This window comes from Hylobates moloch, unplaced genomic scaffold, assembly GCF_009828535.3.
Source record: "Hylobates moloch isolate HMO894 unplaced genomic scaffold, HMol_V3 SCAFFOLD_4, whole genome shotgun sequence".
NCBI lineage: Eukaryota > Metazoa > Chordata > Mammalia > Primates > Hylobatidae > Hylobates > Hylobates moloch.
This window is the reverse complement of record NW_026652279.1, coordinates 110097605-110122814: the sequence shown is the minus strand read 5'-3', so window position 1 is coordinate 110122814 and position 25210 is coordinate 110097605. Positions and strand designations below refer to the sequence as shown.

At 37.4% G+C, this 25210-nt stretch overlaps 1 protein-coding gene across 5 annotated transcripts in view; it reads right to left on the bottom strand.

Annotated features, from left to right (window-relative positions):
* Positions 1-3798: 3798 nt before the first annotated feature.
* RB1 (RB transcriptional corepressor 1) overlaps positions 3799-25210 on the bottom strand; it is a 162489-nt gene continuing 141077 nt past the window's right edge. For 2 of the 5 annotated variants that reach the window (XM_032150858.2, XM_058437872.1), the window contains 9 exons: positions 23131-23276; positions 19639-19784; positions 15747-15851; positions 14511-14624; positions 14254-14417; positions 12296-12326; positions 8849-8991; positions 8288-8337; positions 3799-5676 (listed from right to left, as the gene is read on the bottom strand). In XM_032150858.2, the coding sequence (XP_032006749.1) occupies positions 5603-5676; positions 8288-8337; positions 8849-8991; positions 12296-12326; positions 14254-14417; positions 14511-14624; positions 15747-15851; positions 19639-19784; positions 23131-23276 (973 nt within the window). In that variant the 3' untranslated portion in view covers positions 3799-5602. Of the gene's footprint in view, positions 5696-8287; positions 8338-8848; positions 8992-9169; positions 9382-12295; positions 12327-14253; positions 14418-14510; positions 14625-15746; positions 15852-19638; positions 19785-23130; positions 23277-25210 lie in introns of those variants that run through there. The other 3 variants (XM_058437876.1, XM_058437873.1, XM_058437875.1) reach the window with 3 other exon arrangements.

Genomic DNA, 25210 nt, shown 5'->3' with positions numbered 1-25210 from the left:
CACCCACCTTGGCATCTCAGAGTGCTGGGATTACAGCCATGAGCCACCACGCCCTGCCCAAATTCAGTACATTTTAAAAGCTCCACAAGTAATTTGATGTTCAGCCAAGGATGAGAATTAGTGGTTTAGCCCTTAAAACTTCTGACGCCAAACAACAAAGAAGAGCTAGTTTTAGATCTGAGAGATGACAGATGAGTCCTGGGTGTGGGTACATCTGTCTGAAAAAACATGCTTTCTTTCTGGTCTTTGAGGATAGGCTTGCCATTGACACTCCTATGGGAAGGAAAAAGATTTCCTTTTTAAAATTTCCTTCTGACAGATGAGTGTTTGAAGAACCTTAGTGATATGTGAGAGAAAAGGTACCTTTTCATAAGGACACTACATTAGAAATTAATGGATCCTTTTTTTTGCACGTTTATCTTAGATTTTCCCAAAAGTTTTGTTTCCTCTCTTGCTCACACGAGGAAGTCAATGTTTTAGTGCTTCTAAAATAATTGTCCACTAATTTACACAGAGAAAGGTTAAGATTTTATAGGAATGAAGAAGTGCCCTCATCTGCTGATAGAGGTTTGTGAAGATGCCATTGAATTCATTTTAAAAAACAAAGGTTAAGAATGTTAAGTATGTTCTTCAGGTTATAGTTCATGTAAATTGCCAGTCATTCTGGACCTTAACATGGAGAGTTTTATTTAGAGGCTGGATTCTTAACCAGGAATAATGAAAAGATGCAACTACAAACTATATAATCTTAACTATCTCATTATGCAACACCCCTTTATTACATCAACAGAGTTGGGAGAATTGTGAAGAGAAAGGAAAAAATCAAATCTTACTGTTATTTTTAATTCAATCTTTGTCAAAACACATAGAAATACAAAGCTTAACAATTTTCTCAGTAAATTCAGTTAAAAATAACATTTTGTATTTAGGAAGTAACTGAGGTTGGTCTGTGTAGTAAATTTAACCTTTGATATTGTCATTGTTTAATATGACAATTGTCATATGTCAATACTAATATATATAGTCCCAAGAAAATGGACACACAAAAAAAGTATTGAGAATGGATGACTATGCTTACTGTGTATTAAAAGAGCTTGTTTGAATCTCACGTAGATATTATACAGTGCTACCATAATATATTTCTATTTAAGAAGCTACACCTATGGTGGAAATTTAATATTTCTGGAGGTAAGGTTTGAGTTGTCCTGTAAAATATCTATTTAGTCCAAAGGAAAATTCTACTGAAACTTTACCTATGCTGTGTGTACTATATTGGCCCTAAAATGAGGAACAAAAATATACTTCTAAAAGCAAGTTTCTATGAAATCATCCAGATGATAATAGAACTAGTATAACTAGTTTCCTCCTGGCCATTTGTACCTTTAGAAAGCTGCAATGAAAAAGTAAATAGGCCAGGTGCAGTGGTTCACACCTGTAATCCCAGCAATTTGGGAGGCCAAAGTGGGCAGATCACCTGCAGTCAGGAGTTCGAGACCAGCCTGGTCAACATGACGAAACCCCATCTCTACTGAAAATACAAAAAGTAGCCGGCGTGGTGGTGCGCTCCTGCAATCCCAGCTACTGGGGAGGCTGAGGCAGGATAATTGCTTGAGCCCCGGAGGTAGAGGTTGCAGTGAGCCAAGATCGTGCCATTGCACTCCAGCCTGGGCAACAAGAGTGAGACTCCATCTCAAAAAAAAAAAAAAAGTAAATAATATATGAATTTGAATTTGCCCCTTTTATTATAGTGAGTATTTATTCATTGGAATACTAAATTCATCTCTAGAAGTGAACAATTCTCTCCCATGCAGACAACATTTTTTAGTGTCATTTAGGCTGCTTGATTTTGATGTGACCTAAGAGACTGCATTTCATTTAAGATCTCCGCCCAATATAAATACAGCCTATTGAGATATGCTGGCTGCTTTTCCTGCTCTGCGCACTTTGCCTTTCTTCCTTCAGGAACAAACGTGTCGCTGTTCCAGAAGGAAAGAATTTCATCTGCCGTGTTTTTGAGAAATCATATAAATTTAAGATAGTCCCTTGTCTGAAACCCTTGGTGCCAGATGGGTTTCATAATTTTGGGGGAGTTTAGGATGATAATATGGTACATATGCCAAATAATACACAACACCTAAGGTGGGTCTGGGTTAGCTCCCAATCAAACATATTAATATTTCTGCAGTGAAATGAGAATATTCCAATTATAAAGATTATAAATAGCTCTGTGCCAGTTTACATATGGTTTTGATGCCATATGAGTTTTGGCACAAAACACACAGACTCACTTGGATTTTAAAGCTTTCTCAATTTTGGAACTACAGATAAAGGATTATAGACTTGTAATATACATAAAGGCCTTTTATATTTTGCATTAGATGAAGAGAGATACTTGCTGCCCATTTTGCTATGACCTCCTAATTGTTCTTCAAACACACCAGACATACTCCTACCTCTCTCTGTGGAATGTTTGACTCCTGTTTGTGTCTGGCTCACTCTCTTGTCTCCTTCAGATCTTTGCCCAAATATCACTCAAGTCTTTCCCTGATCACTCTCTTTTAAATTTTAAAACTCCTTTCCCTACCAGCCTTCCTTGCCCTCCTCTTTGCTTTGTTTTTCTCCTCAGTCTTTAATACAATCTCACATACCATGTATTCCTCATTTATTCATTCATTTGCTCTCTTTGCCTAAAACTAGAAAGTCAGTTCTGCAAGGATGGGGATTTTAGTTTTATTTATTCATTGTTATAGCTCTAGCATTTAGAACTGTGCCTGGAATATGGTAGATACTAGTACATGGCATTTTAAAAGAGGAAGAGGGTGTTGTTTGTTTTCACATACTTGGAAAAATATGGAAAACATATATTCTGTTTCTTCTTCTACAGATGGACTTTCTAGGTGCTAGACCTAAAAGTGGTAAATAAGAATAGATAGGCTGATGGTACAATCTGGGGTGGGGAGTGGCTAGGGATGGGGAGACAGGTAACAAGAAAGGCAATTTCAGATGGTGGGAAATAGTGATAGATGGATGCTGTTACACTTTTGAAGGAGAATGATACAATACAAAGTGATGATTTTAGCTTGGTGGTCAAGGAAGCCCTCTGAGCTGAGTTCTGAAAGACAGAAAGGAACTGGCTATGCAAAATTGTGGGAAAAGAGCATTCCAGGCAGAAGGAAGAAGAAATATAAAAGCCTAAGGTAAGAATAGGCTTGGCATTTTAAAGAAAAAGGTTCAGTGTGGCTAAAGCATAGTGACAAGGAGAAAATTCTACAAGATGAGGATGGGAAGTCAGTAGGGGCTTTATAATTCCTGTTAAGTACTTCAAGTAGAGAGCAATGTGAATCAATTTATATTTTTAAACAATCATTTTTGTTCTTTATGGAGTTTGACAGTAAAGAAAGAAAGGGAACAGGGAGACTAGTTAGAAGTCTTTAGCAGTAGCCCAGACAAGAATTAATAGATAGCTCCTAAGTTTTTGACTTGATAAGTGTTTAATAAAATGGAGAAAGACCAGGGTAGAAAAAAAAAGAAGATTTTTATTTATTTGATTTTAGTTTATATTTTGAGACATTGGGTAGAGGGGAGTAGGAATCAAGAGTTCTGTTGGCTGTAAGAGCCTTGACCTCTGTGAAAAGATCAGGGCTGAAGAAATAAATTTGGGAATCTCTAGCATATAGAGCCCCTTAAAGGCTAGGAATGGATGAGATACTGGGAGAGTTATCTTCTATCTATCTTCTCCTAGACAGAGAAGAGAACATTAGTGTACTTAATACAAAGAACACAACATCAGACCATTAAGACTCTTAACAACTAATTTATTTTAAAATAGACAAACTATTAATTGTAGAAAATAGTAACATAGCAATTTTAAATGTACAGTTTTAACCAATACAAAAAAGCAATAAAGCAATAATATCTGAAGCATTATTTAAGAAATCTCAATACACGATCTCTGAAGTTCCTAAAATTCTGGCACTAATTCTAATGTGAACTTAGTAGCAAAAGACCCAGAAATAGTAAGCCCTTGACCTAAAAACTAACGGATTTGTATGATATTCATGCAGAAATAATGATGAAATTGAGTCAAATTTTCTAGTGTCGTTGTTATCAAAATAACTGTCAAAATAGTAAGTTTGAAACTTAATTCAGCACAAAATAAAATTTTGTTTTCTAACAAGACCAGATTTCTTTTTAAAAATAATTCTGAGTTAGACAAAGTGATTTTCCTAGAAACTAGCTGAAGCTACCTTAAATATCCCCTATTTTAAGTTACAGCATCTCTAAATAAGTTAATCACACAAGATAGTTTAAATACACCTTTAGGTGTAGGGGAGGGGAGAAGCGCCTCTTTTTCTAATGCAGCTGTTTTAATTTGAAGCTTTTGCACAAAATCAGATAGAAACATTAATGCCTAACCCATAATGACCCTTGATTACTTGTAATTTTGGACTAGAAATAATGTGGCTTTGAACATGCCAGTGTTAGACCATACTGACTTAAAAAAATAAAAGATAAATAGACAATTGCCAGTTCAAAAGATACATGGAAGACATGTACCATTCCAGAGAAAACACAAACCTTCCCAAATTGAGGGCAGAATAATTTTGAGATGCAATTAGACAAATCTCTATGAAAAAAAAAATTAAGGCTCCTATAGTTAACAGTCTGTTTATGGAGTAAAATTAATTTGTATCTTAATTCTTCAGGACCCAGAAACATTAGAAAGTGCACTTGGGATATACTGTGTTAGGGTCCTCTATACCTAAGATCTGGCAGAACACTTTACTTTTTCAAGTACTAGATGGGTACTTTATAAATTCAGTGATCTGAATGGTATAAAAACCAAGAGTACTATCAATAATCCTCATTTAAAAACATAAGTTGGATGAAGAAAGTAATCAGTAAGTTCTTTTAAGTTCTGAGGTATGAAATCTGTTTCAGTAGTATGATAGTATCATATGGTTATACTTTGCTTCCAGCTTTTATTTAATTAAAAGCAAAACTTTATAAAACAAGCACACAGTATATCAGATTCCAATAGTAAAATAAAATCTAATGTGTAAAATTAGTAATTTTTTTCTAATTTCTAACAATATCCATTTTTGCAGAAGAGTTCAGGACAATTTGGGTGAATGGGCAGTCAATCAAATTGCATTTGGAAGATAGATAGGACACATTTCCTAAGGGTGTTCATGTTAAATTAAAAAAATATACATATAAATTAATAAAAACAAGAGCAAACATCACCTATATGCTACAAAAGAAGGCAAAGTAGTCAGACAGGCATGGGTTATTCCCACTCTAGGGCCATTCTTACTATCCATAAAGCACAGCAATTTTACTTTGGAAGAGGAAACAATCTGCTACAACTTTTAAATGGCAGGATTTACACAAGATTTTCAATCTTGTATAAATAACAATGACTAACATTTCAAGTGGCTTAGGAATCACCCAAAAAATTGCATCTGCACATTTTATATCCACAAAAAGAGCTGAAGATATTAAATGTGGCCATAAACAGAACCTGGGAAAGTTATACAGTCACATCTGTGAGAGACGATGAATCCAGAGGTGTACAGTGTCCACCAAGGTCCTGAGTTCCTCATTTCTCTTCCTTGTTTGAGGTATCCATGCTATCATTCATTTTCTGCTTTTGCATTCGTGTTCGAGTAGAAGCTGGAAAAAGGATGAAGAACTGTTAACAGCATTGATGGTACTGGGTAAGTTGGCAAGTGGCTGCCATATATATTATGCTCATGTGAAATTGATGGCGCTCAGGACCTTGCAAAAGCAGTGGTCTTCATTCTAGTATTTGACAGTACTGTAGGGAGTTATAGTTAATTTATTGCATATTTCAAAATAGCTAGAATTGTAATGTTTCCAATGCAAAGAAAAGATAAATGTTTGAGGTGATACGTATCCCAATAACCCTGATTTGATCATTATACATTGTGTACACGTATCAAAACATCACATGTACCCCTAAAATATGTATAACTATGATATATCAATTTAAAAAAACCCAAAAATTCCCTCCCCCCCCCAAAAAAGCAGTGGTCTCCAAATCTTTAAAACTCATATATCCCTGTGAGTAAATTTTTTTCCAAGCCTATACCACAAAAATATGTATGTATGTACAAATTATAAAACACATACCCCAAGCAAACATTAAAATGAGATAAATAGAACTTCTATTTTATGTACCCCAAAAGATGATCTTGCATACTTCAGGTATGCCCCATTTTGTAGGCCACTATTCTAGAGATGAGGTGGTTGATGCTTGGCATATACTTCAGCAGACTAGAATACTTGGCTGGCCCAGACTGAATCTGCCAGAGTGAGTGGTGGTATTCTTTACAAAGCTATAGTTTCTCTTATGTTTGCAGATGCCTTGCAGGTACTGCAAATACATCAGATCATAGCTCATTTAAACTGGGCATGGATTTTTTTTTTTTTTTTGAGACACCGTCCTGCTCTGTTGCCCAAGCTGGAGTGCAGTGGCACGATCATGGCTCACTACAGCTTTGACCTTCTGGGCTCAAGCAATTCTCTTACCTCAGCCTCTCCAGTAGCTGAGACTACAGGCACATGCCACCATGCATGGCTAATTTTTGGATTTTTTTGTAAAGATGGGGTCTTGCTATGTTGCCCAGGCTGGTCTTGAACTCCTGGCCTCAAGCAATCCTCCCACCTTGCCCTCCCATAGTGCTGGTATTACAGACATGAGCCATCATGCCTACCCAGGGCATGGCCATGTTAAAAGCATATTATGAATTACAATATAGACAAAGCCGGGATACTTATTAAATTTCTTAAAAATTCTTAACTTGATTTTAGAGGTAGGCATGAGCTCTTTATAAAGAAGCACATTTGGAAAAATGGAATGCCCTTCCATTCTGGGCAATCCAGCATTGTATGATGATCTTTTCTAAATGTAATTCTTTAAGAAAAGCTGAAGAGCATCCTAAAGAAATGCCTTAGCCTCAGGGGTTAAAATTCTGCCTGCTTTGTCACAATTTTGTAGATGCACAAAGGTCCTGAACTTTGGCCTGGCAGAGGAAGCTCGCCATCATAGCTAAGTGTGTCACTGGGAAATGTACTAACTATAGCAACTGAACTCTTCTCTAGAAAATATACATGTTTTTACAGCTTTCAGCTCCTTTTTAAGTGCATATTTGTGGGTTCCAAAATGTTTCCATATGTCTTCAAGGCCTGATTTTGGTTATAAGCCTCTTGTCTATTTTTATGTACTGAGGGGAAAAGATGCAACTATTTAAAAGTTAAAATAGGAATATGTAAGTTGACATAAAACCCAAAAAGAGATTCGTTTATAACTAGAAAATTTTGTTTTAGTTATTTAGTTTTAATTACACTTTAAAAATAACATAGAAAAAAGCATTCTTTTAAATATCTTATTTTCAAAGTTAGTATCTACAAAGATGTATTAAAAAAAAGCCTCTCATTTTAATTGGTATTGTTCTCATTAGTGTGTCCTGTGACCTAGGAATGATAGTTTTAACACCTATCTCTTGAATATTTGTCTTCTTTCAAAATCCCAGTTCCTTTTCCTATCAGTGGATCTGGCAGCAGATACCGGGAAATGTTACACTCACTACCATAGCTACCTACCTAAGACAACCCAATAGTAGTTAGTGAACATTTATCTCTTTCCTAATATGCTTTCCATCTACTATACTTGGGTTAATTTTTTTTTCTAGTCTCAGAGTAGTTTTGAATAGAATTCCACTTACCCTAACATGATATCACTCTGTATAACTTGGAAAATGACATAGTGTTCTTTATTAAAATTCTAATTTCCAGTAATGGAAACTTTTGTTTGAAATTGTTTTAAGATTTGCAAATAAGGAAAGTTTAATAATGGTAGAATCAAAGGTTATTCCTTAAATAAGGGTGATGATGTTTACGTATGCTAGGTTTATAAAACCTTTCCCTATATCTAACACTCCTAAATAGTTCCTCTTTGTAGTCCTGCTGAAGTATTTTCTAACTGTAGCCATTTGTGTTGAATGTGGTCAAGCAATGTTTCACTTCTTAGTCTTCCTGCACGAAAGAGCATAGAAAGGGTGAAAATGACCTTCACTTTGCATCATACATTTAATCCACAAATGTTTGTAGATAAATAATATAACCTTGATTGAATTATATTTTAAATGCATAAACAAACCTGCCAACTGAAGAAATTATACATTCTTTTATATAATGGAAAGACTTCTTGCAGTGTAAACAATTGTTTCTTTCATTTACACAAGGTGAAATAAGTACTTACTCATTTCTGCCAGTTTCTGCTGAAATTTGGACTCTCCTGGGAGATGTTTACTGCAGATTAAAAAAATGCAAAACATTTCATGTGTATTTATAAATGGAAAACTCAAATTTCCAGTAACTATGATGCTTTTGATGACTTATTTTATGCTATTATTTTAGTGAGTAGCTTTTAATTTTAAAACTTAAAAACTAACCATCTAAAACATAAATGTCACAAATTTATGATGCTATGTATTTTTTCAGTGGTTCTTAAAAAACACAGTGGTTAATATTTTTCAAGAGTAAACATTTTTAAATTTAATGTTAAGAATAACAAAATTTTATCAATAGCTTTGTAAAAAAGATCAGGGTTTATTAGATATCTTCACTGAATGTTGGTACGCAATTTGTAAAGTGTTTTTAACTTTGCACTACACTCATATCTATTATTTTGAGCCATTCTCACAACTTCCAAATAAACTTGGCATGAAAGAAATTGGTATAAGCCAGGAGCAGTGCTGAGACTCTGGATTCCCCAGATGACCATCTCAGGTACTGGAAAACATTCAAAAGTGGTTCCTACCTTCCATCTGCTTCATCTGATCCTTCAATATCAAAGCGTAGTTTTTTCAGCGGTTTAGGAGGGTTGCTTCCTTCAGCACTTCTTTTGAGCACTCGGTCGCTGTTACATACCATCTGATTTATTTTCTGGAACTTCTCAGAAGTCTACAAATTACAGAATTCTTTACTTTAAATCATTAAATGCCAGTGTTTTGTAGTTAGCAACCTCAAGTTATAGTTTGAGGTGTGTCAAAAATCAGGCAGAGGTAATAACTTCATTTAAATTTTCTCCTTCATTGGGCCAAATAAAAGATATGAAAAATCTAAAAATCAGAATAACTACCTAATTCCATCCCCAATTAAACACCCACTCTTTGTAAATCCTCCTGTCTTTTCCCATGCAGCTCACATTCTTCCTCCAGCAACTGCCTACTCTGCAAGTCCTGGTTCCTCATTTTCAGAACCCACTATACAGGACTACTTTTCAGAAGTAGGCAAGTCAGAACAGCTTTCTGGAAACTTTCTTTTGTCATTTTTTTTTTTAGGCTATTATACAACCAGAAGGAAGGTCACAAGAATTTGATAAGAGATGATGTGTTCAATGAATAATAATTTTTTATTCACTTTATGGGTATTATGTTGACAAGTCACATAGACTTTCTGATAGAAATTATATCTGATTTGACTGATAGATTCAACAGTGAGGATTAGTTTTGCCAATTATACTTTATTTTCCAAAAATTAAATGAGCGAATTCTCCCAATATTAAATTCAAAACAGGTTTTGATGTTAAATCTATTTGGAGCACATATACAAATTTAACAGAAACTAAATCCCATGCTGCTATTAAATGTATAATATTTTAAATTATCAGCTTTAAGATATGGAAATACATTAAACTTTTTCCCAATATTTTAGAGGTTATGGCAAGCAAAAATGTTTGAAGACCATTATGTGATACCTAGCCAGCTCCAACTGTCCTTATAAGGCCCCATAGCTCCTTTGTAAAGCCTGACAGCTGCAGCCCATCGTGAACTATTTGTAGCACACATTTTAATATTTGGTCATTTGGCATACAAACTTTTACCTCTCCCTAGTTACTTGAGGCAGTGTGGTGGGCAGCCTCTCAGATGGCTCCCAATGACCCCACCTCCTGGTATTCACCTCCTTGTGTGATCCTCCTTCCCTCGTGCGTGGGCTAGATCTACTGTTGTCTTGCTTCTAACCAAAATAATATGCCAAAATTATTGGGCTGTCATTTCCAGAATTAGATTACAATAAGACTGTGACCTCTCTCTTGCTCTTTATTTCCCTGCCTCCTTCAGAGTCCCTGCTCTGGGCAAAGCAAGCTGCCATGTTGTAAGTAGCAAGTAGCACTATGGAGGGGCCCAAGGGCAAGAAACCAATAGAGGGGCCAATAGCCATCGAGGATCAGCCAACAGCCATTTGAATAAGCCTGCCAGTGAATGCTCCTCTAGTGGAGCCTTGAGATGGCTGCAGGCCCAGCTGACACTTTGATCACAGACTTTGGAGAAACTCTGGCCCAGCTAAGTCATGCCTAGATTATTGACCCACAGAAATGGAGATAATAAACGTTTGTTTTAAGTCACTAAGTTTGGGGGTAATGTATTATGTAGCAATACATAACATAGGCAGTCTTCCCATTCCTATAAGAATATAAGCTCTCTGGTCAGGCGCAGTGGCTCACATCTGTAATCCCAGTTCTTTGGGAGGCTGAGACAGGGTATCGTGGAAGCCAGGAGTTCAATACCAATCTGGCCAACATAGCAAGACCCTGTCTCTACAAAAAATTTTAAAATTAGCTGGACATGGTGGTGCATGCCTATAGTCCTGGCAACTTGGGAGGCTAAGGTGAGAGGACTGCTTGGGCCGAGGAGTTTGAGGTTACAATAAGTCGGTGACAGAGTGAGACACTGTCTCTAAAAATAAAAATAAAAAAATTAAAAATATACGCTCTCAGGGGAGTGGAGATGGTGCAACATATTAACAGTAATGCATACTGAATATGGGACTGCTGAATTAGTGACTTTAATGGAAGGCCAACTAGGCTTGTGGATTTGCAGCCTAGAATAAATGTTTCAAAGCAAAACTTTCCCTTGGATCTCCTAGAATGAAGCTCTGCCACTTTCACTGAGGCAGGATCTCATGTAAACAATTTGTAATCAGTGTACCAGAAAAAGAATATCCTAGAAGTCTGAGAGAAAGGACAAGCAAAAAGTGCATATGTATGGAAGGAGACCACTAGGCAGGGACAGGCTGGTGACATTTGGATATCGGGCTTACATTTTGGAGTATCTCATTTCAAATCACACTCATAATGAGTGAATTTCAAAACTGTTTTATAAACATTCCTGTGAGGTTATGTACATACATACATGGTATCATCGAAAGATATTTGGTCTTTGTCCCCGGTTCCTGGAACAGAGCTCCTAAAACCCTTCGAATTTCCTGAGTGATAAGGGTGATGGGACCATCTTTTGTTCTAATGAGGTGATACTTGGTGGGTACCTAGCTAATTTTGGATGGAAGCTGGTTGCCAGAAAGACCAAGTCTTGAGTAGAAGCTTGGAAGTTTCAGCCCCACCCTCTATCCAGGGAGGGGAGGGGGTAGGAGATTGAGTTAATCAATTATGCCTATATAATGAAACCCCCATAAAAACCCCTCAACAATAAGGTTGGGAGACCTTTGGAGTTGGTAAACATGTCTAAGTGCTAGGAAGGTGGTGCACCCCAACTCCCCAGGGACAGAAGCCCCTGTGCTAGGGACTCTTCTGGACCTCACCCTATATAATACTTCTTCATCTGGCTGTTCATTTGTATCTTTTATGATGAACTGATAATAGTAAGTAAAATATTTTCCAGAGTTTTGTGAGTATTTCTGGCAATGGATCAAACCTGTAAGGAAGAGGCACTATCGGAACCCCCCAACTTTGTATTCAAGTCAGACGGAAGTGTGGTGTAGCCTGGGGACCTGACACTTGTGACTGGTGTCTGCAGTGAGACCATTTTTGTGGGACTGAGCCCTTGAACCTGTGGAGTCTGATGCTGACTCTGGGTAATTAGTGTCAGAATTGAATTGAATTGTGGAACACCAGAGAGTTGAAGAATAGATTTGTGTGAGAAAAAATCTCACACATTTGGTGATAGAAGTGTTGTGAGCAAAAACAGCTCACGTATATATGTATGTATATACACAAATGTATATATGTATTATATAATCTCAAATGGATATTTAGAAAAGTTTTGAAGTTCACCAATTAGGAGTATGATTTGAGATTAAACTTGATTTGAAATTAAATCTGAGATATATATATTTCATAAAATTCTATGCAATATGCCTGGATGAGGTGTTTGAATAATTGCATTTGGAAATTCACATTATAGAAAGCTTTAATTTCTTTTATACTTACAATGCATGCTATTATATTTCATAGAAAGAAAATACTCACCCCAAATGATTCACCAATTGATACTAAGATTCTGTCAAGTTAAGATGAAATACCAATTAGTAATAAAAAACCATACACAATTTTGCAGAGATGAGCATAGATACATCACTCTGAACTATTAGGAATACCAAATTAAAGGTTACCTCTACCCTAGAACCACTGACAAACTATATTCACTTGGGAATTATTCTAACAGTGCCCGTTTAATCATATACTCACCTAGTCTCTTAGTTTTAAAGCAAGAGCTATAGGTCTGCAAGAACATATTCTGCCATTGCCCATGTTTAGGGAGGGAAAAGGAAAGTTTCAAGTTTACCCCTACTTGGTTCTTCATAAATCAATGGGTAAGTTATCAAATTTCTTTCATATTTTCTCATTTAAAATTCAAGTTATATTTGGAAAAAACTTGGAATATTAAGTAATAATCAGAATTCCAATTAGCATCTATATTGATACAGTAAAGGCTATTTATCATATATCATATATAGAGTCAGAAATCTTTATTAGTCTGTCTTTATTTGAACCATATAATTTATGTTCTTGATAATAAAGCTGAAGAACATCATTAGCCTGACATGACTCAACAAAGATTTGAAAACATGAACATGGAACTAGTGAATATAGAGATTTTTTGTCCTCCAATTCCTTGATAAGTGGCCATCATTCTACATATAATATTTGATTAACCAGAATACCTAAATATACTGGATAGAGTGATAAGATGCTCTCCTAATGCCTGGTCAATGATTTATTAGTTAGGATGTTCAGAATGTGATGTTTTTGCTGAAGAATACCAACACAGAATTTATTTCACTAAGGATCAGCAAGTAGCCATCATTATCACCATAATATGGACTAATTATCACTATTAAAAAAACTACCTAAGTGTACATTTTCATATACTGGCATGGAACAATGTAAATTTTCTTAAATAGACATGATGTGGCATCTTAGCAGCTTAGAACAAGTAGTAGATATCAGTACACAGATATCCAACTACAAGAACATCAAATAAATAAAGGATGATACAGAGACACATGAGAGCATTTGTATCATATTGCCAATTATTTCTTACTTCATATTTTTCTGTAGAGTCTGAAATTTTTATAATGAGTATGTACTACTTAAATAATTAAATATACCACGCAAATATTTTCTGAAAGGCCAATATATGCCCCCTTTTCTTGCCCATTAGCTACAGCCATACAGGCTGATAATTTCTGAGATGAGACCACATTAACTATACCAGCTAATCTGCCTCCTACTTTACACAAATAAAGTCAGTTTCAAATAGCCCATGATAACATATAATTAGGCAATTGAAGCACTTCAAAGCCAGAGAGCACTTGTGGTTGGATGTGGAAGATAATATAATGATTTGTAGTTGCATACAACCTTTCATCTGAGAATTTAAAACAGCTTCATACTCATCATTTCCCTGATCCACAGCACCCTTGTGAAGTAGAGATAGAGACCTGCCCAAGGTGAGGTGGTAAAGAGGCCACCAGCAGGATTAGGGATGGACCTCTAAAGACTTAATTGACAGTAATCTACATTTAATATAACAAGCAAAAATCCACAGGAAGCAAAATTTACAGGACATCCAATAAACTACAAACTAAAAGTACTCAACCTAAAGTAAGCTGCTTTGTTTAGCAGATTGGCTATTTACAAAAATATGAAAGTGTTTTGAAACATATAACCAAAGTGGTTCTCAAATCGTTCTCAAAAGAAGATACCCTAACAGTCAGGAAAGCTGATAACTAAATCTGTAAACCCATCCAAGTAAATCGATTTTCTTCACCCCGCCCCCATATTCTTATTATGTTTACTTAAATAAGCAAATAGAGTTTCAAGAGTCTAGCTTATTTGAAATGAAAAATGCTTTATATTTTTTATTCTTGGATCAAAATAATCCCCCTCATTCTTTACTACTTCCCTAAAGAGAAAACACACACCTTGATCTTGGAGTCATTTTTGTTGGTGTTGGCAGACCTTCTGAAATTTTATATGGACTCTTCAGGGGTGAAATATAGATGTTCCCTCCAGGAATCCGTAAGGGTGAACTAGGAAACTTATAAGGGCTTCGAGGAATGTGAGGTATTGGTGACAAGGTAGGGGGCTGGAGCAAAAACAAAAAAGTAGATTAGTTATTTAATGTTTTGGTGGACCCATTACAGTAGATTTTTCCAATCAAAGGATAGTTTCGACCTACCCTGGTGGAAGCATACTGCAAAATATTTGTTTTCAGTCTCTGCATGAAGACCGAGTTATAGAATACTATAATAGAATCATACTCCTCTTCTTTGATCAAAACACGTTTGAATGTCTGAGGAAGAACAGTAAAAAAAAAAAAAAAAAAAAAAAAAAAAAGTAAAATTTACTTGTTAAACGAATTTAAAAATTTCTACCTGTAGATTTTCTTTTCTAATAGTTTATAATACTTTTTGACTGGTAAGAAGCACATATTATAAAGGAAAAAATAATAAATAAAATTACTTCTTAGGCTTGGATTATAGCTGCTCTTCTAGAAGTGAAATGTCACAGAATGATTGAGAGAAATAGCCAGGCAGCAGCAGATGGAATAGCTGGCCATCCAAGAAGAGAGGAGTAGATAGGCTGGTAGAATGGAAAGCATGATGGGAATCAAAGGGCCAGAGCTGAGCAAAAACCAATAATATTATCCATCAATATTTGGACTACATTCTCTGGCCTGTACCTCCCGGTATCCCCCCAATCTGTAAGGGTTTCAGTATGCATTACTCAACTGCAAGAAGTAGACATTTAGTAAAAGCACTATATTTTAGTGATAGTTAGATTTCACTCAAATTTTAGGTAAAAACACAGAGGTTATATCAGATGCCTCTGATATATACAATTAAAATGATTGAATTTAGAAAATAACTTCAAACATACAAACAAAAATGACTGGGTTTGTATTACTTTTGAAAACTCCAATAATAAATGGGAAAAATATCCCACAACTCACTTTTCACAGAACAATATGAAATGTGTCATACCAAGTATATTTTACTACTACTATTTCTCTAAAGGGAAGGTAAACCGGAAACACAAAATGTGTTTATACTGAACATTTGTATTATTTATTTGCAAGTCTGCATTTATACTGGATTTTCCTATAAAGTAATAAAAATGACTTCAAAGAATATCTAATGTTCTATGACTCATGTCAAGTTTATTACAAATACCTGCTTATTACAGGGATAAAATATTATTAACTTTATAAAAAACTATGAATATGGGTAATTTCATAATTACCCTTATCTTTCCAATTCTATTTAAGTTACAAATAAATAATATAGAAGTTTTTATCTGGAAATTTACATAATAAGGTCAGACAGAATATATGATCTCATTAATGAATAAAATTACCTATGTTATGTTATGGATATGGATTTATCAAAAAAACTTACTATGGAAAATTACCTACCTCCTGAACAGCATGAGGAAGATCCTTGTATGCTGTTACAATGATTTTGAATTTAAGGTCTATATTCTTCACTTTGCATATGCCATACATGGAACACATCATAATCTAGTAAATAAATATGATGTAAAAGTAGTCAGAATTTTATTACATAGTTTTATTCTTTAAAAATACCATTTTCTTTCTTTTAGCCTCAAAAAAGAAAGGTTTAATTTCCTACCAAGTTATTTCTTTCCATACTGAGCTCAGTTTGAAAGTCTACATGAAGTGTTTAACCCAAAGTGTGTTTAAAGAACAAAATGCAAATCACCAAGGCTCAATTATTCAGGACTGATCACCTGGTTTGTAAATTACCCTACCTTTGGCTCTTGTCCCTTAAATGTTTCCCAGAAAAGTTGAAACTAGAATCAGTTAATTTTGTATAACTAACACTTTAAAAAGCCAGGTGTGAAAATGTTTCAAACTATTAGATAAAATAATATTGAACACACTTGGTGGTGATGGTAAGGAGGCTATGGTGACTGGAAGAGCATGTAAGAGAGTCTTCTGTGTTGCTGACAATGTTTTGTTTCTTGATCTGGATGCTGGTTATATAACTAAGTTCAGCTGATGAATTTGTGTTAGAATGTATCCTTTTGATACACAGGTTTTTACATATGTGTATTACATTTCAATAAAAGATATTTTAAATGCAAAAATAAGATCTGAAAATGATTCCCTGTGACTTTAAAATGTCAGACTTTATTTGTATGAATTTTATAGCCTAATTTAAGTACTCATTGCTTCTGCAACATTCTTGCTTTTACCTACTATTGCCAAGAATGCCAAATCATTTTTGCTTGGCATCCTACAGCCAAGTGTAGACAGTGTAGTCCTGGCATAAGAATAGCTTATGTAGATCAATGAAACAGAATTGCGAGTCCAGAAATAAATATTTATATATTTACAGTCAACTGATTTTTTGACAACTGTCAATGAGGAGAGAAAAAAACTTTTCAAAAAATGGTGCTGGAACAACTAGTTATCCACAAACAAAAGAATGAAGCTGGACTCCTACCTCAAGTATATTAAAAAATTAGCTCAAAATGGAGCAAAACCTAAATGTAAGAACTACAACTATAAACCTTTTGGAGGAAAACAGGGATAACTCTTAACAACTTCAGATTTGGCACTGGTTTCTTAGATATGACACTAAAGCATCGGTAACAAGAAAACAACTACATAAATAGGACATCATCAAAATAAAAAATTTGTGTTTCAAAAGACACTAGCAAGAAAGTGAAACAACTCATAGAATGGGAGAAAATATTTTCAAATTATATATGTGATAAGGGACTTGTACGCAGACTACATAATGACCCCTTACAGTTCAATAATAACAAGACAAATAACCCTATTGAAAAATGGGCAGTCTAGGCACGGTGGCTCATGCCTGTAATCCCAACACTTTGGGAGGCCAAGGTGGGTGGCTTACTCGAGCTCAATCGTTCGAGACCAGTCTGAGCAATATGGCAAAACCCTATCTCTACAAAAAATACAAAAATTAGCTCGGCGTGGTGGTGTGTGCCTATAGTCCCAGCTACTCAGGAGGCAGAAGTGGGAGGAACACTTGAGCCCAGGAATTCAAGGCTGTAGTGAGCTGTGATCATGTCACTGCACTCCAGCCTGGGTGACAGAGTAAGACCATGTCTCAAAACAAAATGGGCTGGGCATGGTGGCTCATGCCTGTAATCCCAGCACTTCGGGAGGCCAAGGCGGGTGGATCACAAGGTCAGGAGTTCGAGACCAGCCTGACCAACATAATGAAACCCCGTCTCTACTAAAAATACAGAAATTAGCCAGGCGCGGTGGCACACACCTATAATCCCAGCTACTCAGGAGGCTGAGGCAGGAGAATTGCTTGAACCCAGAAGGTGGAGGTTGCCGTGAGCCAAGATTGTGCCACTGCACTCTAGCCTGGGCGACACAGCAAGACTCCGTGTCAAAAATAAAAAAATAAAATGGGAAAAGGGTCTGAATAGACATTTCTCTAAAGAAGATATACACATGGCCAGTAAACACATGAAAAGGTGCTCACCATCACCAGCCATCAGAGAAATTCAAATCAAACCACACTGAGATGCCATTTTATACCCACTAGGATGGCTATGATTAAAAAAAAAAGATTAAAAAGTTAGTGAGGATATAGAGAAATTAGAACCTCATACATTTTATTGGTAGGGATGTAAAATGGTATAGCCACTTTGGAAAATGATCTGGGCATTCCTCAAAAAGTTAACATAGAATTATCATATGACCTAGCAATTCTACTCCTAGGTATGTACCCAGGAGAAATGAAAACATGTACATGAATGTTCACAGTAACATTATTCATAATAGCCAAAAAGTGGAAACAACCCAAATGTTTATCACTTTAGGAATGATAAGCATAATGTGATATATAGCCATACGATGGAATATTATCTGGCAATGAAAAGGAATGAAGTACTGATACAAGCTACAATACAGATGAACCTTGAAAACATTATGCTAAATGAAAGAAGCCATACGCAAAAGACCACATATTATATAATTCGATGTATATGAAATGTCTAGAAGAGGCAAATCCATAGAGAGAAAATAGATTAGTACTGCCTTGGGCTGAGGGGGTAGGGGAATAGGGGGTGACTGCTTGAGGGTATGGAGTTTCTTTCTGGTGTGATACAGATTCTAAAATTGAATTGTGGTGGTGTTTGTATAACTGTGTGAATATACTAAAAACCACCAAATTGTACATTTTAAATGGGTGGTTTTTATGGTGTGTGAATTATTTCAGTAAAGCTATTAACTATATATGTATTTTTTTAATTAAAAAAAATTTTTTTTGAGACAAGGTCTTGCTCTGTTACCCAGGTTGGAGCACAGTGGTGTGATCTCAGCTCACTTGCAACCTCCGTCTCCTGGGCTCAAGAAATCCTCCCACTTCAGCCTCCCAAGTCACCATACCTGGCTAATTTTTAAATTTTTTGTAAAGACAGAGTTTTGCCAGGTTGGCTGGTTTCAAACTCCTGAGCTCAAGCAATCTGCCCACCTCAGCCTCCCAAAGTGCTAGGATTACAGGCGTGAGCCACTGCACCCAGCCAAAAGTATATTGTTCTTATTAACCTATTTTATAGAGTAAAAGGAGGATTTGAAAAATGATTCTCTCATTGTAAACTAATTGACTTCATTCATTCATTCAATAGGTATTGTTTTAAATCAAGTGATTCTTAAGTCTCATGCTTTTTTCACACTAAAATGATATCTAGCTCACTACTACATAGAAAAAGCCTACGATAAGAAGGTTCTTCAGCTATTTTTTTTACAGGTAAGATCTTTTGTGTCATTAAATAAGCAGTTACTAAAATATACTCTTGAGTGTTAAAGCTTTAATTTGTAAGAATTACAACAAAAATGTAAATGGTAGCCAAAAAGTGAATATATACTAAGTCTAATAAATTGATCTAGTTTCTCATTTGAATCTAATATTTTCTTTAGAAATCACTTAACAAGGCTGGATGCAGTGGCTCATGCCTGTAATCCCAACACTTTGGGAGGCCTTAGGCAGATGGATCACCTGAGGTCAGGAGTTTGAGACAGGTGAAAACCTGTCTCTACTAAAATACAAAAATTAACCAGGCGTGGTGGTACACACCTGTAATCCTAGCTACCTGGGAGGCTGAGGCAGGAGAATCACTTGAACCTGGGAGGCAGAGGTTGCAGTGAGCCGAGATTGCGCCACTGCACTCCAGCCTGGGCAACACAGTGAGACTCTATCTCAAAAAAAAAAAAAAAAAAAAAAAAGAAAGCAAGCAAGAAAGAAATCAGTTAACAAGTAAGTAGGGAGGAGAGAAGGTGAAGTGCTTGATTTTCTTACTTGGTCCAAATGCCTGTCTCTCATGAGTTCATACTCATTCTGCAGGGTATGCTGGAAGAGGGTCCAGATGATGTGTTCTAGTTCTGGGTGCTCAGACAGAAGGCGTTCACAAAGTGTATTTAGCCGGAGATAGGCTAGCCGATACACTGTGGGAATAAGAAAAATTAGTCATTTTTACTGTTCATTTTGAATTACAAGTAGATTTTTTTCAAATCATGAAATTGCTCTAATTATAATGCTGTTAAGTAGCATTTTAACAGAAACCTCATTTCTACCACTCTTTTTTTTCCACCCGAGAAACATGTTTACTGGTTTATTATGAAGGATATTACAAGGGATACAGATGAAGAAATGCAGAGGGCAAGGCATGTGAGAAGGGGCATGGATTTTCCTTGCCCTCCCCAGGCACGCTATTCTCCAGGAACCTCCAGTTGGGCAAAAATCCAGAAGCTCCCAGAACCAGGTCCTTTTGAGTATTTATGGAGGCTTCATTATGTAGGCATGAGTTTTTTTAAAAAATAGGTGTTTGGGGGAACAGGTGGTGTTTGATTACATGAATAAGTTCTTTAGTGGTGATGTTTAAGATTTTTCTACCACTATTTTCCTTAAAAATAATTGATTCCTTGTGTTAGCACAGTTCTAGGTACATATAAGGCAGAATGATACTTGCTGAATTAACTATTATGGCATGAAATTGGGGCAGAGGTGGGAAGTAGTGGAGGAAAGGTCATAAGACACTGTAAAATTAGACAAACCCAAATAGGGTTTGTTTCAATTCCATTAATAATCAATCACTCACCACTGGACATTCCCACTATCAATATTAAAGAGGAACAATCATTTTTTTAAATTATATAATTGCCAGTGTCTATGAATTTTTCCAATCCTAAAAAACTTAAACCACACATTTCTCTATAAAATACCAATGGAACATACTCTGTTGAAAAATGGTAAACTTGTAGATTACCTAAATGTAAAATGACTGCAATATGTAATTTATTTAGTTTATAAAAAATACTACTGAAAATGCAAATTTGGCGAAAAGGAATCCATAAAATTGAATTTTCCTTCATCTACTTTAAATATCATAGAAAGACCCTTTATAAATCTCTTTCAATGACTTGCATGAGGTAATTTGAAATTTTTAAAGCTAACAATTTATCTCAGTGGTCTTAAACTTTAGCATACACCAGACTTAGCTGGAGGGTTGTTAAAACAAGGTTTTGAGGGCCCTATCTTAAGAGTTTCTGATTGAGCAGGTCTAGGTTGGAGCCCCAGAATTCTCATTTCTACAATTTCCAGGTGATGTGGATTCTGCTGGTTGGGAATGACACTTTGAAAACCACTGCTCTAACCTAAGGATAATATCTGACAATATGCCTGTAAAGCTCAGCATAATTCTTACTTGAATAAAATCAGGAAAAAGATTATCATGGAGGAACATGAGCTTTTACTGTCTTTCAAAGAGCTCCAAGTGGATGTGCACTAGGAAGTATATACGCATGCACAGACACTCAAATCAACCTCCCCACTCCACCATATATATATACACTCAGAGAATGCTACATGACCTGGTTACTGGCCTTCTTAAATGTCCTGAAAATATCCAGGAAATGTGTCTGCAGTAAGCAACAACACACTACTTTTGTATGTACATCACACCCGCTGCAGTAGGGAGGCATGGATGCGGCGGCATGCTCCAGGAAGCCCGGAGGAGCCAGGGACAAGCAGGAACCCCGCCCCTTCCGAGTTGGGACAGGAGCACCCCAGTGCTTCTGCAGCCACCCAAGCCACGCTGCGGACCCAGGCATCCCTGTGCTCTCTGGGCTGGGGAGCAGGTGGGAGTCCCACCCTCCCCAGTGCAGCTGCAGCCACCCAAACCGTGGCTGTGGACCCGGGCATCTCTGTATTCTTGGGGGCCCGGGAAGGCACCCCCCTACCGCCACCGCCCTCGCAGGCTCAGAAGTGCCTGCTCTCACTGACTGGTTTCTCCCTGCTGCCAGCGCCCACTCCAATCTCGGAGCAAAGTCAGGGCTGAGCCTGGGTGCTGCTGCAGCCCAGCCAGATGTGCGCACGCTCAAGGCAGCGCTAACACGCCAGCCCCCTGCCGCCTCAGCCCTCTCCAGACTTTGGGCGCTGACAAGCATGGGGGGGGGAAACCGAGGCGGCGGCTGAGGGCAGCTTGGCACTGGCCTACAGGTGCCCATTGACGCATGGATGGCGGCAGGAGGCAGATGGGCTCCTGGGCAGAAGGGGATGAGTCCCTGTTGAGGCCCAACCTTCAGGCCAGGGAGCGCCTGAAGGCTGGGGGTGGGCGCTGCCAGTCCCACGGACAGGAGTGAGGACTTGTGGTACCTTTTCTGGGCCCACTAGTGGCCGCCCATGTACCAGTCGGTGCGCACTTTCTTCCCGCTGAGGCCCATAGAAGCCCGAGGCTCAGCCAGAGCAGAGCAGAGGATGGAGAGACAACTAGCTGCAGAGAGGAACTACCCTCTCTACTGATAGCTGAACACTTGTCAGGACGAGCAGCTGCAGAGAGGAGCTACCCTTTCTGCTGAGAATTGGACACTTGTTGGGACGACCTGCCTGCAGAGAGGAGCTACCTTCTCTGCTAGGAGCTGAACACTCATCGGGACGTTGTGGTTACAGAGAGGAGCTGCCCACTGTGGGTCTTCTCTAAGCTGTTCTATAGCTCAATAAATCTCCTCTTAATCTTGCTCACCCTCCTCTTGTCTGTATACCTCATTCTTCCTGGTTGCAGGACAAGAACTCAGGACCCACCAAATGGCGAGGCTAAAAGGGCTGTAACACAAAGAGGGCTGAAACATGCCCCTTGCTCGCCATGTTGTGGGTAAAGAAGAGAGAAGAGCTACGGCCCTTCGGGGAGCCCACAATTGGGAGCTCCTTGAGCCAAGGCTGTGACTCCCTCTTTGGGGCCCTGTGGTTTCTGGTGTCTCCAAGCTTCTGGGAGCCATTTTATTGTTCCCCGGTGCCAGCTGTGGAAACTGCTTGTGGTGCGTCTGGTCCAGCTGCAGCCTCACAGAGAGCCGGCACCTGTGCCAGCACCTGGAGCTGCCCGCCCCGCTGCAGCAGCCAGCATTTCTGACTGTGTGCAATGGCCAGATCTCATGCTTGCTCACACACCCCTCTCCATTTCACGTCTGACTTGCTCCTGGCTGGCATGGACCCAGGCCAGTAGTGTGAGCTGAGTGCAGCCTGTCAGACCAAGGAGCTGAAATGAGCCCAGTGGGCCTGAGCAAAACTCAATCAAAGGCGCCACCGGCCACAGAGGTTTCCGGCCAGAAAAACGACTCTGAATAGTCAGGAAAGATCTCGCAACATTATCATTTCCATTTTATAGATGAGGAAACTGAGCCACAGAGATACTAAGTGACTTGCCCAGTAATGTACCTAGAAAGTAGAAGAAACACGATTTGAACCCAGTCAGCCTAGTTTCAGAGTCCATGCTCTTGAAAATAATCATCTACTAACCTTTTTTATAAAACAGTGAAAGAGAGGTAGATTTCAATGGCTTCTGGGTCTGGAAGGCTGAGGTTGCTTGTGTCTCTGCATTTGCAGTAGAATTTACACGCGTAGTTGAACCTTTTTTCTTTGGAGATCTTACAGGAGAAAGATACCTAGATATATTTAAAGGAAAAGTCTTCATTTCAAGTTGGCTTAGAATCACAGATTATACATACACTTCAAGGTTGTATACCCAGATACATCTTGTCTATTTAATTGGTATTATATGAGCAGACTATTTAAATGCAAGCTGGGAAAGATATATTAATAGGAAAACTGCTTGTCATCATCCTATCTAACTCTATTTTAATAAATGGCTTTTCCTGGGGATTACTGCCTTATTAGAAAAAATAGCTATATATGTATAATGTACACTTTTAATAATTATAGTGGGATTGAGACCATAAGGTGATTCCAGCGTAAAAAACAATTTATTGATATTAAATAGTGTTATCTTGTTTTTGTGATTCTCCTCCTAAAAAATTTTTTATTGATAACTATGGTTCATATCTAAGATCTCAGTTACACACACACATTTACACACACCTAAATTACACAGTACAGAATTCTATGAATTAATACTTCAAATAACATTATTCAGACAGATTTACAGCATACTAAATATGTCAGGCATAACTCAAGGCAGAGATATTAGCAAATATTATAATTCTGTGCTGCCCCTATTTAACAGAATAATCTAGATCTACTTTCTGATTTTCTTTTGGTAGCTGGCAAATGAACTTATTTTTAAAGACATAAACTTTAAGAACAAAGAGAACAGGAAGTAGAATTTGTGCCTTATTATGGATGTTTCTACAACATGTAGTATATTAACCAGTACACTAAGAAAAGCGACTCATTATCACAATGATTTTAGAAGGACCAGTGCCTGGTCTAGTATCCACTTTGGATTTTCATTCAGTTCACTGACAGTATCGTAAACTGGCCTAACTTGGGCAAAGTTAGTCTCTGAAGTTCTAGGTGTAAATATCCAATTACCTACCGGATATAACTACTCGAATCTCAGACTTAATAAGAACAAGGCAGAGCTCTGGATTTATTTTCCCATCTCAAAGAATAGCTCTACATTACATCTAGTGTCTTAAGTCAAAAACCTAGGAGTTATTTTTAATTTCTCCATTTTCCAAATTCCTGAAATCCAACATAAAACCAATGTAAAACCTATTAATTTATCTCTAAATACACCCCAGATCTCTCCATTTCTATTTCTAATATCATACCTTAGACCAAGTCACCTACATCCCTCATCTGAACTACAGAAATAGTCTCCAAATTGGCTTCTCGCTTTTTGCCTTGCCCTGTCCCTTTCTTTCCTCCAAACCCACCTGGACTTCAGACAGCAGCTAGAGAGTGGACCTTTAAAAATACAAATTATAGCAAGCTCCATTCCTGCTTAAATGGTCTCCCACTATCCTTAGAGAATCCAAACTCCTTACTATGGCCTGTAGGAACCTATAAGATCTACCCCAGCTTAGCTCTTCAGTCTCATCTTGCACCACTCTCCTCTTCCAATACCCCAGCCACACTAGGATTTCTTTCTTTCTGTTCCTAAATCCAACTAAGTTTGATCTGCCCTACAGCCACTGCACTTGCTGTTTGTTCTGCCTGGAATGCACATCATGCAGATTTTTGCCTAGCTAGCATCAGCTTGCCCTTCAGGTGTCACGTCAAAATATCACTTTATCAGAGAAAGGAAAGTCCCACTAAGCATTCTATCAGCCTCTCTGTTTCTCTCTTTCACATCATTCTGTTTATTTCCTTTGTAGCACTTATTATACTCTAAAATCATCTTACATCTTGGTTTACTTGTTCATTGCCTATGTTCCTCCTCCAGAATGTAAGCTCTATGAGGAGAAGGACCCAGGCCATCTTACTTCTGTATTCCCAGTGCCTACACCACTTCCTGGCAGTTAACAGATGACTGCTTCTTGAATTTAAAAAAAACAAGGCTTAACTTATTTATATAATGCATTACTTAGGAAACAAATGTATACATGAAGGCAGGGTCTCCATATGCCAGAAACAC